Source organism: Buteo buteo, chromosome 11, assembly GCF_964188355.1.
Source record: "Buteo buteo chromosome 11, bButBut1.hap1.1, whole genome shotgun sequence".
Taxonomy (NCBI): domain Eukaryota; kingdom Metazoa; phylum Chordata; class Aves; order Accipitriformes; family Accipitridae; genus Buteo; species Buteo buteo.
The window spans coordinates 5,450,689-5,469,417 of record NC_134181.1 but is presented as its reverse complement, the minus strand read 5'-3'; the positions used below and the strand labels follow the sequence as shown (position 1 = coordinate 5,469,417).

At 42.2% G+C, this 18,729-nt stretch overlaps 1 protein-coding gene across 2 annotated transcripts in view; it reads left to right on the top strand.

Annotated features, from left to right (window-relative positions):
* Window positions 1-17,365, top strand: part of CMIP (c-Maf inducing protein) — a 138,192-nt gene extending 120,827 nt beyond the window's left edge. For both annotated transcript variants that reach the window (XM_075039950.1, XM_075039951.1), the window contains exons 11-21: window positions 741-806; window positions 1,909-1,935; window positions 2,402-2,450; window positions 3,938-4,045; window positions 6,613-6,729; window positions 8,230-8,370; window positions 9,333-9,380; window positions 10,162-10,308; window positions 11,805-11,910; window positions 13,059-13,129; window positions 15,376-17,365. In XM_075039950.1, coding sequence (XP_074896051.1) covers window positions 741-806; window positions 1,909-1,935; window positions 2,402-2,450; window positions 3,938-4,045; window positions 6,613-6,729; window positions 8,230-8,370; window positions 9,333-9,380; window positions 10,162-10,308; window positions 11,805-11,910; window positions 13,059-13,129; window positions 15,376-15,429 — 934 coding nt within the window. In that variant the 3' untranslated portion in view covers window positions 15,430-17,365. The remainder of the gene's footprint in view (window positions 1-740; window positions 807-1,908; window positions 1,936-2,401; window positions 2,451-3,937; window positions 4,046-6,612; window positions 6,730-8,229; window positions 8,371-9,332; window positions 9,381-10,161; window positions 10,309-11,804; window positions 11,911-13,058; window positions 13,130-15,375) is intronic.
* The last annotated feature ends 1,364 nt before the right edge of the window (window positions 17,366-18,729 follow it).

Below are 18,729 nucleotides of genomic sequence, written 5' to 3'. Positions count from 1 at the left end.
GCAAAATGTTGTTTTTATCCTAGTTCACATGAGTATCCCCTTATGGATGGTTCCTCGTAGAAGGACAGTTCTGTATATTGACAGCAGAGATGAAAACAAAATGCCTCAGATGGGGGCTGTGGTGCTCACACAACAGAGAGGAGACATTTTTTACTGGGTCCACTGGCCTGAGCTCTCTGCTGTGGTTGTCCTCAGTTGTCCTCTTTCACTCTTAACGATTTTGACAGTGCTTCCTTCTCTAGTCTCCTGCCTCTTAAGCTAAAGACTTTGTACTGTTTAAATTGACCCATTCCTTTGTGCCAAGGTCAAAAATGGATTGGGGGCGTATGTCTTTTTTTTTTTTTTTTTACAAATGGGTGTATGTCTTATAGAAAAAAAAAAATTCCAATTAAATGCAGAGCAGAGCTGTAAATAGCAATGGCCTGGTAATTGCTGTACCAACTTAGATGAAAGTATTACTTAGTGATTAAATGTCAACAGGTTTCATAAACAGCAAATGTCTTTAAGTTGACATAAAGAAGGCCTCTCTGGAGGTCATTGTAAATACCAGATTTATTGTGCCTCAGTGGAGAATGTGCTGAAAATGGAAAGGGAAATGTCACTGTGGATCTTTAGAGTGTCTGCGTAAAACAGAAGGGTTGTTGGTGCCTGCAGTAAAAAACTTTTTAACTCCTTGAACTAACTGTTGAAAAACCATATTTAATACTTGGTAATCTATTAATAAAATGTTCATTTTTCAGGTCAGACTATGATGACTGGAGACCAGCTCTAGCCAGCTTGCTTCAACCTATCCCATTTCCCAAGGAGTAAGTTTGCACTATCTTAGCATTTACTGGGTTATTCTTGTTACTGTTGTTTTATGGTGAAATATAATGTCAAGTAAAAACTGATGGTAATAGGAGCTTTGTGCGTCTAGTATTGATTTTGGCTCATGCAGAGGGACGTGAAGACTTGCCCATCTTCGTCTTCTTCCCCATTTCTTTAAGATGATCCTGAAGAGAAAAATGGTTAACTAGAGACAGGCAGACAGGAAAGGAAAGAAAGCTGGTGAGGAGGAAAGCAAAGCAAGAGATTTAGTGGAGGAGGATACTTTACTGGCGTCACAGAGACTCGTATCATTTGTACTTTGCATTAAATGAAGAAGCTACCCTATGGATCAGCGAAGCTCCCTCAGAAATCTATTAATGAACAGTAGTGTTTATAAAATGCAGATCTCCATGGACAAACATTACAACCTATAATTGTACAATTCGCTAGCTTATCACATCCCCTAATGACCCGACGTCTTAAATCAGAGAGGTCTAATCCTCCATGCCAGGATAACCTGGGCTACAGCAAGAGCTTGGAGATAGGCAACAGAGACATCGTTTACCCAAGTCAAATGTGAGTCCTGGGGGAGGTGTAAACCATACCATGATGCAAGGCATTTCACAGAATGACCATTAATTGCTTTACTGATGTATGATGTTAATTAGTTGTGACCATACCTTAATTGCATTGCAATTAAAGAATTCACCTGGCTCTTGGAGGTAGCCAAAATTCTGTTTGTAGTTATATAGCTGTATTGTAAGTCTTTCACTTACTTTCTTCTGACCCAAAGCTCCCACTGATGTTAGTCAGAGCCTTGTCTAAGTCAGGACTCAGGAAAAGCTACAAAATTTGTTCCAAGTGATTTCCACACACCACCCCCCCTTCATTATTTTTCCCCTATATTAATGAAGGATGCTTTGCCTGATCTTTTTTGGAAAGATTATTCTTTTTGTCTCGTGTGCTGCAGTTGCTTAGCAAATACTTTTATTATCTGGAAAGAATTGAAAAGTGGTTGTTTGGTTTTTTGGGTTGGGGTTGGGGTTTTTTTTCCTTCCTCCCTTCTCCCAAATCGTCATACTCTTCTGTTTTAAATTTCAGGGCTCTTGCACATGAGAAATTCACAAAGTAAGTTTGTGGGGCTTGTTTGTTTTATTGAAGGGGGTAATTACTTAAAATACTTGTACTAGTCAATAATAGCAATGACGCATTATTCAATATTCTGTCTCTAATGTTTTTTATCTGTGAGGTGCTGTAAGCATGTTCTGTTAGCAATAAAAAGATGTAGTTTTCTTTGTAATTTACTGTGACGGAAGGAGCCCAAGGACTAAAGACACTGGATGCTGGTAGAATTTACAAACGCGTTTGTCACTGCACATCTCTGAAAGCTTTTCTAGGCTATTGTGAATAGACAGTGTCCTTGGTAATCACTTTTAGACCTCATATTTCCTTCCTGTGGAAGCAGTTCAACTTGTTTGTCTCTAAAGAGCTTGAATATATATTGTTGAAAGTGTAATCCAAGAGACATGTGACACTTGTGTGAATACTGCAACCACCAACTGCTTATTCTTGTCCTTTTAACTTTTTTTTTCAGGGAGCTGAAATACGTGATTCAGAGATTTGCAGAAGACCCGAGGCAAGAAGTGAGTTTATTGCCAGTTTACACAGAGTATTAATTGGAGGGATTGCAAGTATACTTGTTCAGAAGATCTCTCCTTAAGTAGTTTGTTTCAAAACATGGTGTGGTTTTGCTGTGCTTAAGTCTCTTAGGGACTAATAGCCACTCAGGGCACATGATCTTAGTATGAATGGTTTCTTGCCTTATGTATAAATATGTGTTGTGACCTCCTTGTCTAGCATCAGTTGATGCCCTTGCTCTGCAGTAAACTGCAACCAGCAAGGCTTTTCCCACTCTGTTGAATCTCTCGGAGCTTTTCATCTTCCATACAAAAAAAGGGAATCAAAATCCATGGATCCATACAGGTTACAAAATAACAGGTTTTATTTAGCTGCGCTTCAGTTACATTGTGTGGAAATGACCATAATTCTCATGAATTAGCAGGAGAAAGGGGGTGGGAGGTGTGTTACTGGAATGAGTGCATAGCTGTAGCCTCATGGTGGCTGACTGCTTCATAGCTGCTCATGTAGCTTGTTCAACATCATCAGCTTTGGCTGAGTCAGAGGGAATTTCTCATCCGCATTAATTTTTGGTGTTGGCATAAAGGGAAGAAAGCTCCCCCAGACTGTGGGTGAGGAGGCTGTGTCGTCATCATCATTGCCCAGAATTCCTGGTTTTCATGGTTTTAGCCTTTGTGAGTAGTAGTCATCCTTGTCAGATAAGAGACACCTTCTTGTCTTAGAATGGCACCAGGATTTCATCTGTCACTAGTGTTACATGCCCAAAGGAAAGAGCATGGACTTTACCTCCCCCACCTCCCCTCAAAAATTGAAATAGAACATTTGTCTCTTCAAGGGAGAAGAAAAAAAAAAAGCTTATTTATGACTCCTCTGTTAAACTGTGGGACTAGGTATAGTAATCTTTACGGTGGGCCAAATTTAGACTAATGGTTGCTCACTGGTGCCAGTTCTTCTGTGCAACTTCTCTTATATATCCCTGTTGAATTTTCCTAGTGGACTTCCTTCATCCTGACTCTGGTCAAAATTTATTATAGCAGGATTAATAAGAATTTTTTAATGATTGGAATGAGCAAGCCAACAGCCACTGCGTTTGGTGTGCAGATCACATCAGAAATATAGGCACACGTGCTGGGAGGATAGGGGGGGAAATGGCAGAAGCTCAGAAATGTGAATCTTTTTGTTTTGTTGGTTTTTGGTCATTTTTTTTCCAGTGAAAGGAACTGTTCTAGATAAGAGCCATTTTGTGTTTGATTTGGGTAAAGGGAATGAAAAAGGCCGTGCAATTAATGATGATACAGCTTCCCTCCTTGTTTATACTGAAAAAATGGATTTTGTGAATGGAGACTTGCCTGCAGCTCTGTAGATTGGAATATTAACCATGAAATTTCCAGCAGTTCCCAGTTTTGCACTTAGTTCTTTTGGCTCAGTGTGGGAGACACTGGTGATTATTGGCAGGAACTGTAACCTTTCCAATGTCTTCACTTTTTGGCAGGTCCACTCATGTTTGCTGAGTGTGCGGGCTGGCAAAGATGGCTGGTTCCAGCTCTACAGCCCTGGAGGAGTGGCATGTGATGATGATGGAGAGCTATTTGCCAGTATGGTACGTGTCTGCAATAATGTGAGTTTAGTAACTTTGCAGCAAGCAGCTAATGTGTACTTGGCAGTAACAAGATTTACTTGCTTTTGTCAAAAAATTATCAAAATCAGGGTTCTGTAAACCACAAGTGTTCAGCAGGAAACCTAAATCTTTATGTCACCAAATCAATTGAACTTCCTTGCAGTCTCAACTTGGTTAACATACTGGCTTTTACTTTTGAACTTAGGCGTGTTTTTTCACTGGTAGTATAGATGCACAAAACCATGCATGTATGTGTGTGCATATGTATGTATATATTTTTGTATTTATAAATATGTGTGTTTGTGTGTCTGTATAAAAAACTCTCAGAGAATATGGAGTACTGGGAGACAGGGGAGACAGTCTGTTCTGCACATCCACATCTACAGTTTTCATTTATAGGCTACTCTGGAACTTAAAAACAACAGTAACATTGAATTAATCAAAGGATGGATAGATAGATATAAAAATGCGTTAGCAGTTTCTGTGCCAAATTTCATTGTTGTGGGGAGGTATGATTAGAAACCATCATTCCATTTCCTGCAGTTATTTCTTTTGTAACTCTTAGAAGGGCTAGACAGAAAGTAACATGTTTTCATCACTGATGCTGCACTGGCACTGTCTTCCTGTGCAGCCTGGGTCAAGTCACGTAGATCTCACTGTGTATTAATTCTCCATATAACAAGTAAGAACAAAATTATATTACTTCCTTTCCCTGATAAGGGGAAAAACATTGGTTGAAGTTGGCTGTTGGGTATACAGTGAAGTGACTTTTGGGGGATCAACACTTTGCATCTCCCGCATGCTGAACATTTTTGTATGTAAAGAACATGCATGTCTGTCTATACTCTTAACTTAAATTCAGATGGATCAGATACCTTTGAAACAGATAATGGACAAAGACTGTTCACAGAAGGTTTCATCCCTCTTCACTGATTCTATGTCTTTTATGTTTGACAAAGATTTCTTTAGAACTATTATCATTTCTCCTGAGAGCTTTTGTGGTCCAAGATATTTATGAGCATCAGGAGATGGCGTGCATGAGAAAGAACAATACTAACACACATTAATATTCAGTACTCTGTGCCCTTTGCAAGGATGTTGATAAATACTTAAAGAGCTGCTAACGACTAACCATAAAGTTTGAAAAACATCCTGTTCCAAGATGGATCTTACATTAGTGTTAGTGTCAGTATTTTCCGTCGCTCAAATAAACCTCCAAAAAACCTTAATGATAACTGCATGAAATGAAACCCTTTTTGGCTTGAAGCTTACTGTTTTTAAAGGCCACCTGACCTGATGGATACTTAAGAAAAAAAGATGTTCTGTTTTCTAAAGGTCTTGCTGGTAGTGAAGCCATGAGAAAGAAGAATTGCATGGTAGCACATGACGTGCATAGAATTGACCCCATTGTGGCATGGTTGCGATATTTTCAGCAGTATTGAACATAGTCCAGACAATACCATGAACCAGGGGGACCACAGGACATATTTACAAGCTTATTGTAGAGAAATGCTAATTTTGAATCTACATAATGGAGCTCTTACTGCTCAGGTCATTGGAAACTACAAATTCTCACATAGTGCTCCGCCAGCAAGCTGGTGAATCAGCTGTCTGGGCCATAAAATAAGACTTCCAGCTAGGAACCTGAAATTCTCTGCAGCTAATCTCTAGGGCTTTTAAATGGGAAAGAATGTTGCCAACCTCTTTTGTGAGAAGAGACTCTTACGTTTGATTTGTACAAGTGGCTTTCCATTTCTGCCATAGGTGTTACTATGTGATATCATCTGATGCTTTCTGGAGCTAGGATAGAGCCTGCAGGACACTTGTCAGCTAGTGGACTCCAAGGAGTCTTATTCAGGCACTGTTCTCAGCATTTCTTTCCTTTCAGGGAAAACTGAGCAAAAGGGAAAGCAAGTTTATGACCCAAGAGCATGAAAGCACATGAAGTCATCTCTGACTTAGGGCTCAGGACTGCTGGATTTCCTTAAGGCGCTCCTTCCTTTCCCAGTCAGCTCCTGACTGTTCATTCTGAACAGGTGATTTTGTCTGTCACCACCCCTTAACCAAGGCTAGCGTGCAGCTAGCTGATTGCCAGCACCACTGCCTTTTACCTAGACATCCAGCCCACACAACCCTTGCTCACCAGCTGGCATTTCCAGAGAAACTGAACTGCAAACAGATGCAAAAGCAAAATCGCCTGTGGTTCCCCTGGGGCTGGGTTCATCATGTTACTAGGGATGGGGGCAATTGCACAGCTGCTCTGATGTTTCCCAGGGAGCCTATATCAGGCCTCTGGGTTGTCAGCTGAGCTCCTTTATAGAGGAAAACTACCCGCTCCCTCAGATCTGACTAGGCATCACCTTTTTCAGAAAGTCACTTCCAATCAGCAGTAAAGCTGTTGAGAGACTGCAACCGTAATCGTAATGAGGGCTTCCTTTTCTTTAGGTTTGTTGCAAATACATTTGTTTGACTGCATAACAATGTCCCTTCCAGAGGTATATGTGTTTCTTAGGCTTACACCTCTAATTTTAGCTCTGTTTCTCAAATAGGTTCATATTTTAATGGGATCCTGCTATAAAACAAAGAAGTTCCTGCTTTCACTGGCTGAAAATAAATTAGGACCTTGCATGCTACTGGCTTTGAGGGGTAACCAGACAATGGTAGAGGTAAGCCCTGAACATATGTCGTCATATCGATTTATGAGTAGTATTCAGATTCGGTTTCATACTGCCTTTCCTAGAATTAGATACTAGATCTAGGGATACTAGATAGAGAAGCCAAGTTCAGGTTTGTGTCATATCAAACACCAGCAATGGGCAGTTGTGTTTCTCTTGATTAAGTGGAACGGAATATTGTTGTTCTGCAGATATGAGTGTGAATTACATGAAAGGTGGGTGCAAGAATTTTTGGAGAGACTGTTTGCTGTAATTCAGTTGGAGAGGCTAAGATGACAAATAAATGGCCGTGATGGTATAGGCTGTGGTGAGGGGTCAGAATTCAGAACCACAAGGCTTTTCCATGACGAAATTGTCTTGGACGTCTTTCCATGACGGCTTGTCTTGTCACCTGCAAAATGAGCAGTGCACAAGAAGTGCATTTACAAAACCTTATTTACTTGCATTAATACACATTTTTTTGTGCTTATGATGGGTTATTTTTGTTGCACTATTAGTTTATACATACTTTTCTGGGTTTCTTTAGAAAAGTTTCTTGATAAATGTCATCATATATTTTAAATGGAAGTAGAGGGTGGTTAGATAGGTGGAAGGAGTTACAATTTTTCATTGACTTAGATCTGTGCATGCTAATTTAATCCAGTAAATAAAAGAGTGTGCTGCATGAATTTGAATATAATGTTGCTTGATTTTTTTCATTAAAATAATTAACATTAAGGAGGGAATAAAAACTTTGCATTTTAATTGCAATGGCGTGATATGTAGCTGAAAAGGAAAGGCAGCGTGGAGGGGGCAGCTTGTCTCCTAAGCCCGTGTGACCCACTGGAATCATCCCCTGGTGTCTAACTTGCTCCTGGCTGCCCCTTGCCCAGGGGTGAGTCAGGCGTGTTCCCAATGAGATGGAGGATGTCCTGCTCCCAGCAGCGAGCTCCCAGCATCATCTTCTCTCAGAGCCTCTCTGGCCTTTCCCCATCCTGCCTCATAGGCTGGATACACTTCCCATGCATTCTGCTTGCACAGAAACCCCAGCACTTAGGGACAGAAAATCCAGGGCTTGGGGAACTGCTTGGCTCTACTGCTCATATGTAATGTCCCAAGTCTGCCAGGCAATCTGCAGTCTAGCCAGTGTACCTGGGAAATACTGGATCGATTGTACCTGTTCTGAAGAGGGCTGTGGCATGAAGCCATCATCCAGGACTGATGGATGTAAAGTAATTGCACCGCTCGGTCAGAAGGAATGAGCACTAATGGAAGAGAGGATAGATAGACTGACTTTCAGAGATTAGAGTTCATTCTTTACGAATAAAAAATTGGTTTCCTGTGTTGGAAGGTCGGTAAATGTTGCTACAATCCTCTAATCTAGCCTGCATAATGCATGCTCTAAAAACATTACCCAGTAATTTAAACTAGCATGCCCAGTGTAATTAGGATATTTGGAAGAAATTGAACGTAAGCACTGAAGTGACCACTCTTCTTTCATTCTGCCGCTAGATTTTGTGTTTGATGCTGGAATACAACATTATCGATAATAACGACACCCAGCTCCAGATCATCTCTACCCTGGAAAGCACAGACGTGGGAAAGAGAATGTATGAACAGCTGTGTGACAGGCAGAGGGAGTTAAAAGAGCTGGTATGTCGCCCTGCATGCAGTACTGCCATAGCACATTGTGGTCTGTACTCTCCAGAAATGGAGGTCTAAAAGAAAGACAAGCAGGGTGTGAAATTCCCAGTTAACAACAGGATGGGAGCAGTATTTGGAGGATTTTGCTGTGAATATATATACTGTGTGATATTTACTGATGTGTCTAATCCCATACTATGTTTATGAATGATATTCAATAACCTGCTTAGAATCTGTGTGAAAGAATAAAGGTGAAATCCTGCTGTCTTAAGATCTTACGAGTCAGCTTGTCAAATTCTGCCACCTTTTGACATATGAGTAGCAAATGGTTCTAGTGCTGGCCAACATTTCTTAATGCTTTGACATTCACAACATTTCACTGAGATGGTCTTTAGGTCTAGTTCTCAGAGTTAAAGCCTATGAATAAAAGATTTTTTTCCTGATTTTAAAGGCAGGATCTACAGATTGCAGATAGATCTACTCTCATTAGCAGTTTTTCACCTATGCAAACGTACCAACAGTCTTCCTTTTCCCTCTTTCACATTTATATTTGTCTTCTTTAACCCCTGCTCCCAGCCTGAAAAGTATATGCTTTTTTTTTTGAAGTCAAACAAATCACTATCAGCTGCGCAGCCTCAACCCCTTTGCTATCTTAGTCCAGCATTTTAAGGCTGTTTCCATTAAAGTGAAAGTAACCAAATAATGGCAGGCTGAATCAGACAGAATGCTGACCCATGGCACGAAGACCACCAGCTGCGGTTAGTGGACGTCCCCTGGGTAGCAGCAGGCCTGCATCTAGCACACTCAGAAAAAAATCTGTCAGTGCAGAAAAAGCAGGGAAGAGGTGGAAGGGCTGGCAGGAAGCTTTGAAATTGGAGCAGGGTTTGCTCTAGTGAAAAGCTTGCTATACTTCAGTTGGTCTGAAATGTAGAATGGCAACTTGTTTAACCAAAATATCTTCTCTCTCACAGCAAAGAAAAGGTGGTCCCACAAGGTTAACACTGCCATCCAAGTCCACGGTAAGTTAATCATGTCAATAGAAAAACAAGCTTTGTCTTTCCATATTTAAACACTTGATTTATGTTTGCCATGTGGCCCAGTGGTTTTGGTCAGTCGAGAGGGGAGCCGTTCCACTTGCTCTGTCAACACAACTGGAGTTTACACAAGTAAGGGCACATTTCTGCTCTTGGGTCTGTAGAGCAGTTTCCAATGCCAGTACAAGCATCAAACTGTCAGGTTTATACTTGTGTGGAGATCTGGAATTTACAGTAGGATCTAATGGTAGATTTAGGGACAGAATTTTGCATTAAAAAAGCAGACTTCACAACGTCCAGTTCTGGATCTTACACATGAAAGTCTGAAAGAGACCCATCACTGTTGCAGTTCAGCCTGGTGTAAACCCAGTTACCTAGTGTAAACTAATTTCACTGAGGCCAGGTAATGGTCCTGAACACAGTCTGGATCTAGAACTTGCAGTGAAATCTTCATGAAGTTAAAAGGCCCATCCTTGACGTTTGTTCTGACACTGAAGCCTTCGTGTCTCGTAAGGATACGCACGCAAAGAAAATTTTTGTCCTAATGTCTGGATAAATTTTTCCCAGGGTGTGTGAAGCAATGCTGCCACAAGAGCCCAGCTGCTTGCCAAACAAACAGAAACTTCTCTGTGTGGTTCTCTATTACTGTAAACAAGTGGTATAATTGTGCAACTCTTGCTGGTTAACAGTATCAGTGACACCACTGCAGATGATTGCAGGCTGAGGAGTCAACAATCTTGCTTATCAATCTGTTGTTTGCTTTCAGGATGCAGACCTGGCCCGCTTGCTAAGCTCGGGATCTTTTGGAAATTTGGAAAACCTCAGCCTGGCCTTTACCAATGTGACAAGTGCTTGTGCTGAGCACCTCATTAAACTGCCTTCACTCAAGCAGCTGAACCTGTGGTCAACTCAGGTAAGTGCTTTGCAGACTGAAACTCAGAGCAGGAACCAATGCTGACTAATTCTGAAATTTTACATTGCGTCAGCACAAGAAGAGCGTGTGAAGAGGCTTGCTTAGAATGAGTTTGTCGTCATGCTATTTTTACAGGGCCTTTCTATGGTCTAGCTTATCTTGGAGGCTGATTTTCCTTTTTTTTTTTTTTAAATTTTATTTTATTTTTAATTTTAAAAGGGTTGCTGATATCTTGGGTTGAATGTTCCAGTTAGGCATTGTTGATACTGTGTACTTTGCAGTACATGTGCTGCTGTTCATCTGAGAAGTGCTTAAGCTTTCACCCTTTTAGGATGAAAAAAATGATGCTGTACAGCTCATCTGGTCAAGCAAAACACAGAGTCTAGGCAGTGAATTGCCCTGAATGCTGATCAGCCAGAATTTCTTTAAAAACAACAGCAACAAAAATAAACTCAAATAATGAATAAATAGAAGGAAACTATAATGAGAATGTGGTTATTTTGTAAGCAAAAAGAGGCCAAGTTAACTGAATAAATTATTCAGCTGTTAATTGAAAGAGCTTATAAAATTAAATTTTTCTTCTACATTTCCCTGCTGGATTTGGTCTCTGAGGTTCTCCACTGAATAGGTTTTCCCCATTTTCTGTTAGCACCTATTTGTAGTGCTTGCTGAAAATATGATTATTCTCAGTGCAACCATAAAAGGCAGCATTTTTTTTTTTTCACTCAAATGTCATGTAAATATCTCGTTTTGTTTCCCTAACTACTTTTGTATCGCAGAAATTTCCTCTTTTTGTGTGGGGAATATGAAGTAGAATCTGATTGATTGCTTTTTTTAAGACTGTCTTGTATCTCCTCCAGATTTGTCCTAACAATGTAACTTTTGGATTTGAAAACTTTGATGCTTCTTGCTCAAAATGAGTCTGATTTCACTGGACAAAGAGCCTGCTTTTTGTATGATTTTGTTGTTGTTGTTGTTATGTAAAGAAAAAAGAGAGTTTAGATTCCAATTTATTCTGCGATATCCTGGTTTCCATTAATCTAGAATTTAGAAACAGCAGAAACGAAGTGGGTCAATAGAACAATTACCAATCAATAGTACATTGTTCTTGAGACCAAAATAGCTAATTAATACCACTTGCATTATGCTTTTTTTTTGTGATGTGGTTGGGAACTGGCTGAGACTGCCATAACCATCTTGTATAGCCTGGGTGGGAGCTCTCTCATACAAAGTCCAGACTTCAAAGGCACCATTCTAATTAAATGATGGCCTGCGGTTAAGTGCACACAAGTCACTTAATTTTTCTGTTCCCCGTCTGCAAAATAGGGATAAAACTATTTGCTTTCTCTCCTGTCATTTGAGATTGCGGTAAACAATCTGAGTGTGGCTTTGAGGGCTCATCTGCAAACCTCCTTTTAACGTGCCCTCTTTGCACCGAGGTACTTGGACTTCGTGTTCACGCATTGTTTGAAAACAACTTTGCTTGTGCCCCACAGTTCGGAGATGCAGGGTTGCGGCTTCTGTCTGAACACCTCACGATGCTGCAAGTGCTCAACCTGTGCGAGACTCCTGTCACGGATGCTGGGCTGCTGGCACTTAGTTGTAAGTGACCAAGATAAGCTACGGAGGAAAATGTTGTGGGTTCAGAGGAATTCACGTGGGTTCAGACAGAAGATTGATTTCTTGGCTGCCACGGCGCTGCTTCCGCAGGGATTTAGGACAGGCCATGGTTGTGTTTGGGTTTAAACTTCCCTCCTCCCTGCACGCTCAAGTGGCCGTTCGGCTGCAGGCAGGAGGAGCGGGACGGTGATCTGAGCCTGACGACACTTAGTGGCCTCGTGTGAGCTTTGTTGTCCCAGACCGTACTCTGGCTCTTGTCTCTGACTTTACTGAGGGCACTTGTTGTGATCTCACGTGGTGACCCAGTGCCCTGGGACTTCCCAGCTTTTTTCACATGCCCTCCTATGGGTGTCCGCTCTGGGTGGGAGTCTGACCTTGTGGTGCAGGAGGGGAAGGTTGCAAAGGCATGCAGCAACTTATTAGTGAGTTCAGCAACCATGCACAGCAGGTTTCGTACCCTCTCTGGCATTTTTTGTTCCTTCTTTTTTGGGGAGGTGAAACTCTCGCTGTTCTTAATTTAAATAGGGCAAGGCAAAGTGGGGCCATCTAAGCAGCATTCAGGATTCCCCTGTGCACTGAGAGCTGCTTGTCATGCCAGAATGAGACCCTTTCCTACATCCAACAGTGTATTATAAACCTCGCCTATAGGGTTTAAAGGGCTCCTTTAATAGGCTTGATCCTACACAGACGTGCCAGACAGGCCAGTAGTTATGGCTCATCTTAGGAAACTATTCTGCTAAGTACTGGAGCCTAAAATGGAAATGGGGGGGAGGGAGGGGAGAGGGAGGACTGCTAGATCAGCATGGCCCCTGCGTGCACCATGCAGAGCACTGAGAAGGGGCACTATTCAGAATAATGTGCAGGAAACTGATTATGAGAAGCTGCCTGAACTCCTTTGAAGTCAGCGGACTTAAGCATATGCTTAATGGCCCTTCCTAAATAGGGACTTTTTCCTGGATGAGGGCCCAAGCAGCTGTTTATCCATTCGTACGTCTATATTTTACACTATTCAGCTTTTTCCTGAGAGTGCTGCACATAGTCATGTCTTGTTTATGCTTTGGCCTACTGTAAGCCTGATATTTTAAGAAAATGCAGCATGATGATAAATATCTGTGTGTTTTCTCTTTTAGCCATGAAGAGCCTGTGTAGTTTAAATATGAACAGCACCAAACTTTCAGCAGATACCTACGAAGATCTCAAGGTATTTCTGAGTTGTATTTGTAATTGTTTCTGATGAGAATACACAGATGGGTAAAATCTAGTGCGCTGCAGAGCCATGTCCCGTACAGTTAACAGGACCAAAAGTAACGTGGGTGAACAGCATTATGGAGCTTTGATTCAGAATGTAAAGGGAGATTTAAAAGTATTGAGGAAGGTGCAAGTTTATCTTGACACCTCTTGGACTGGAACTGGGCTTTAAACAGAAACGCACAAATGCCTAGTTCCCAAGTTTGACATCTAAGATGTCTGGTGTTACCATTTGTATAGTGAACTTACAACCGCTTAGGCAAAATGCTGTAAAGAACTAGAATGTAGCTGTGGGAGGGGAACGGCCCCAGGTGGTTTCAGACAGACTGCCTGAGATGCGTTGGCTTTCATGACTTCACGTGGACTTCGTCTTCGCTCTGGTGTTGCGTGAGTCGCATCTCCCAGAGTCTTACCTTGTAAACCCAAGCGCTCAAGATGAAACTCAACATTATGTTGTCTTGTGTGTTGAAACCTTAGATTGTTCCAGGTTTACTCAAAAAGGTCACAGCCTTGGGTTGAGTTTCGAACTTGAGGCAAGTCCTGAAACTGCTCAGCTTTCAAAATTCAATGCAAAGGTATATCTTCGGCTCTGGCTGTGGAGCCAGGGCTCCCCCAGGGACTCAGTTGCTGCAATACTGCTAGCATGGATTTTTCAAGATCAAGTTTTCAAAACTTGTGTCACATTTGTGTACGCAAAGAAGTCGTCCTTGGAATTAACAGCTGGCTTGCAGATGGGTTCACACAATGGAGCTTGTATCAGGCCCCAAGCATTTACAGACGATCAAGGTCAATGCTGTATTTGGCCCAGGGCTCTGAAATCAAGTCTATTGAAAGGCTCCCCCAGACCTACCCCTGCTTCTGAGCCCCTTTGCCACTAACTTCATGCTGAAACTCATATTTTCCTAACCAGTTCCCTCTGCTCTGGTATTGCATTAACAGTCCTTAGCAGCAACACAAGAAAGTGACTTGCCAGGGCAAACAGCAAAACTGGCTGTGAGCAAAGTCCCGATGATTGCAGAGAATTAAAAAAGCTGAGAAAATAGGCATGCGTCACTTTTTCCCCTCTCACCTCTTTCATTGAGATTTATCTTAAGTGGCCATTTTTTTAGAGCTCTGTGTGTGTTCAGAGGGAGGGTAATAGTTTCTTTCCCTGGGGCACATGGTTGTAGGTCTGTTGAGAACAGCTCAGACTTCAAAGAACGTATTTTTGATACAAATCTTTCCTTCTTCTCCCCTTGGTCTGCGAGAGCATTTGGGGCACAAGCCAGTGATGACATTTCCTCTCTGCTCCATCCCCCACCCCACTAAACACACTTGCACACACACAGACACCCACATATGTACCAGGCAGGCTGAACCAGACAATAAATAAACACCCACTACTGAAGTCATTATTGCCTAACTGAAAAATTATTTGCTGGCAGTGTCTGTAGGATTATGACTAGCTCTTATCAAAATATGCGTGCACATAAATCAAGGAGTGAGGTAATAATGACTCCTAGAAAATTCCAACTCCTCAATTATGCACTAGCCTAATTAAACGTGTTTATTTGTTTTGAGAGAATTAGCTGTACAATTATGGTCAGAGAGCATGGAAACGGGATCGGCAAGTAGGAACACTGCAAACAGCCGATTCCCATCTGCCTCGCGCAGGGTAATTCAGGAACAATATGTCCAAATGGAGTGGCGTTATGGAAAGGAGACCACAAAGACACCAAAAGTTGCTACCACTCTCCACGTTTTTGTTAATACATTGAGGGAAAGATCAAGCAATGACTTGGTGGGGAGGCTGAAGAGGGAATGTGTGGCTGGCTGCTGCAGTTCGAGTCCACTGCCTTCATGGCTGGAGTTTGACAAACAAATTTTGCTAAGCACTTGTATAAAAAATGAAGACCGGGGTCTGATTTGGACCCGATCGCTGGTGCGTGGGTTTTACTAGAGCCACTTGTTGTTGCTGCAGGTGTGACTTAGTCTTGTGTGTCTGTAAAGGCTCAGCATCTTGTTCCTTCAGTAACACCTGTATGCTTCAGCTCACTGCTGAACTCAGCACTGGTACTCTGCAGGGTCGAGGTCGTAGCGCAGTTTGTGGCCGATAGCTCAATCCTCCCAGTTTGCTGACAGTACAGATTTGACAGGAATTTTTTCCTGAGTCCTGAACACATATCATTAATTCTGACCTTTTCCTACCCTCCTGCACAGGCTAAACTACCTAATCTGAAAGAAGTGGACGTCCGCTACACCGAAGCGTGGTGAACTCTCCCTGCCTCCAACTCTTCTCTTTTGCTTCTCATGAGAAGGAAAAGATTTTTAAAACAAACAGAGAAAAACAAACCGGAAAATAACTTTTGGCTAATACCTGTAGAGCAGTGAGTCCTGGGACTTGGTGGTAGGAGTCGTGGTTGTGGGGTAGAGGAGTGGCATTGTGTGTGTTGGGGGGGACGGGGCAAGTCTGGACCCGGCTGGATTCTTTCAGCTTTGTGATTTTGGAATCAACATAATTTAAATTGAAAAGGAAAAAAAAAAAAAAAGAAAAAAAAAAAAAGGACTTTGTAGCAGCAAGAGGATTATAAAGAGGAAAAAAACACCTTTGTGGAATTATTTGCCTTTGTGTTTTATGCCGTGTGGAGGAAAAAAAAAAAATATTCATTTGTCATATATACCTGGGTTTTCCTGGGTGGCACTCATCCAGTCCGAACTCCTCTTTCTCCAGTTTTGCTCCAGAAAATCAAACTTACAAAAATCTCAAGAGAAGAAAACCAAAACCAGTATGATTTTCACCTCCCCCCTGCTCCGCTCTCCACCCCCTCCTTGCAGTTGTTATGCAAAGTAATTTTGTTGTACATAAGATTTACATAATGCACCTATTTAAGAAAATGGTTCACAAATAACAGGTCTGGGACCTGTCTTTTATTTATGAATTGTTAATTCTTTTACCCTTTTTTTGCGTATAGTACTGTATAAACTAGTTTGCTGTCTTGTTGTTATTATTATTTTTTTTAAAAGGAAATGTCCTCCTTGAAGAATTGCCTTTTAGTAATGCATACTGTATTATACTCCCTCTCTGTCACAACTTTCATTGCATTGTCTTTTTGATTTTAAAATGCCTCAAATGTTATCAAATAGGAAGGAAAATACCTATCAAGGGGGGGGGTGGTTGTTGGGGGAGGGGGTGCAGGGATTAATAAAAGTCATATTTCCTTCCAAAGTCTGAAAACTTTCTTTAGTCCTTTAAACCATGTCAGGTTTAAACATGGGAGATGGGGAAAAGATGTCATTTATTTTGCCAATGGGGTATTTGCAAAACTCTGTAGATTTTACAAGTTGCCTCGGTTGTTTTCTGTTTACGTCCGATATTTCAAAAAAGAGAAAAAAAAGCTCTCCCTCCATTTTGTGCATCAGCTTTTTCTATTCCCCCCCCCCGCCGCCCCCTTCTCTGCCTTCCCCTCCTTCCCCCTACCTGTTCTGTGCACGCATTGTTCTGCATGTTCCTCTGGGGAGACTGAAAAAATAGCGTTGTTGCTGATCCGATAGCTCTGACCTGTCTGTAAATGTGACTGCTACATTTTTCAAATTCCACAATTGCTTAGAAGATGATTTTTTAAAAATTGTGGTTTCTTTTATAACTATGCTGTTGACTTTTTTTTTCATAATGAGCCTTCATTGTACAGAGCTGCTTATTTAAAAAAAAAACCAAACAAAAAAAAAAAACAAAAAGAAGTTTTTCCTCTGTTTAACACCTTTATTTTATTCTTCAGCACCTCAAGGTTTCACATACAGCCAATGTAATTTTTTATATATAAATATATATATATTTAATCTTATTCAATGGAAGCCAAGCTTTTGTTTTTGTTTTTGTTTTTTTAAACTTTGTTGCTACGTAGACAACCCCTACCCAAATCATGTTTGTTATTTTTTCTTTTTTTTTTTTTTTTTTTTTTTAATAAATGAAACAGAAATTGAGTCTTAACTCATGTAGCGTGCCAGGTTTTTTTTCCCCTTCATATCCCAAACTGTATGCGGATGCAGTATGGGAAGAAAGAAGAAAAAAAAAAAAGGAAGAAAAATTATGCCAACATTTTCCTTAGCACTGTTGCTTTTACCAATGGTTTACTACTACTGTTCTGTAGCTGTGTACAAAGAGATGTGAAATAATTTCAGGCGAAAATAAACTGTAAGTGAGTATCTTTTAGCTGCGTGCTTTGTGTTTTCTTTGAAGGGAGCTTTCGCCGGCCCGCTGACGTGGGGATGCTGTGGGAGGTGCAGAGACGCCGGAGCTGAAGGACGACAGCTTACCGAGGACGGTGTCTCAAAGAGCCGCGCTCTCGCGGCTCGCTTCGTGCTGCTGCTCCGCTCTGCGCGCCGGTGCCTCGGCACTGCCCCTTTCCTCCGCTTGCAAAGCGGGGGGCACCAGCAGGCAGCCGTCGTGGGTGTTCTCCACCGGTCACCAGGTTTCGAGGCGCCGTCACCTGGAAGGGACGAGGAGGAGGAGGAGGACAGCGGAGTCTCTGCGCGTCTGGCTCTTGCATCCCTCCCTGAGACTGTTTATCTCTGCGCCGTTCCTAATCCTTCACAGGCTCAAGGAGTTCTTGCGCTGGCCATCAAAAGAGTTACATTGGTGGGGTTTTGGGGTTTTTTGTTTGTTTGTTTGTTTTTTCACTGCTTGCCTGCAGTAGGCAGTACTGGAAATGCTGGAGCATTTCCAGACTCGAGAGGGGTTTCTGTATATTAAGGTGCATGTCAGGGCAGCATCCAAATGGAGGGATCTGCTGCGTTTGCGTTCTGTTCGCTGTCCTTGATAAAGCACGCTGGTGTGTGGGCTGGACGCCAGCAGAAAATCCAGCTGGAGCTTCACAAGTCTGCTTCGATCATCTAGACAATTACTAAACTTCTCTAGCTTTTAAACAAATAGGCCCCACTTGAAACCAATTCCCACAGATGTTCTGAGAGCCGCCTTCATCGCCTATGTTACCTGGCTTCTATTGTCTCATTTTTTTCTCTGTTTCTGTCCTATTTCACAAAACAGACTTTAGGACATGGAGAAACACAAGTGTTTGTGTGCTGTTTCCAGCCAAGGTAAGAAGTGCTCACAGGAGGCCCTTGAGAAGGAGAATAAACCATGCCCCCACGGTTCCCCCACTGAAACAAGGCAGCTGTAGCTGAGGCTGTCAGGCTTTTCGAGTCTTTTTCCCTCGAGCAGTCACTGCTTCGTACGGGCTGTCCTCCCCTGGCAACAGCAGGGACTTCACAAAGCCTTTCTGGACTCTGAATAGCCAGAAATAGTCCCGTGATGTTGCAGGAGGGACCAAGTAATTGCCCGAGGAAGGAGAGCTTTAGGCCTCGGTGAAATGCAGGCACATGTTGGACACAGCTTCTCGTCCTCCTGCGGGCAATGACACCCTCCCCTGCTGCTCCGCCGGCTCTGCCTTCTGGGGAATCGGTGACAGCGGCTGGGTTCTGCGACCTCAGCTGGCTCACCGGCAGTGGGAGAAGCTCGAGCGTGCACGGTGCGCTGGTTTCCCCGTAACGCCACGTGTGTGACTTGGAGCGAGCAGG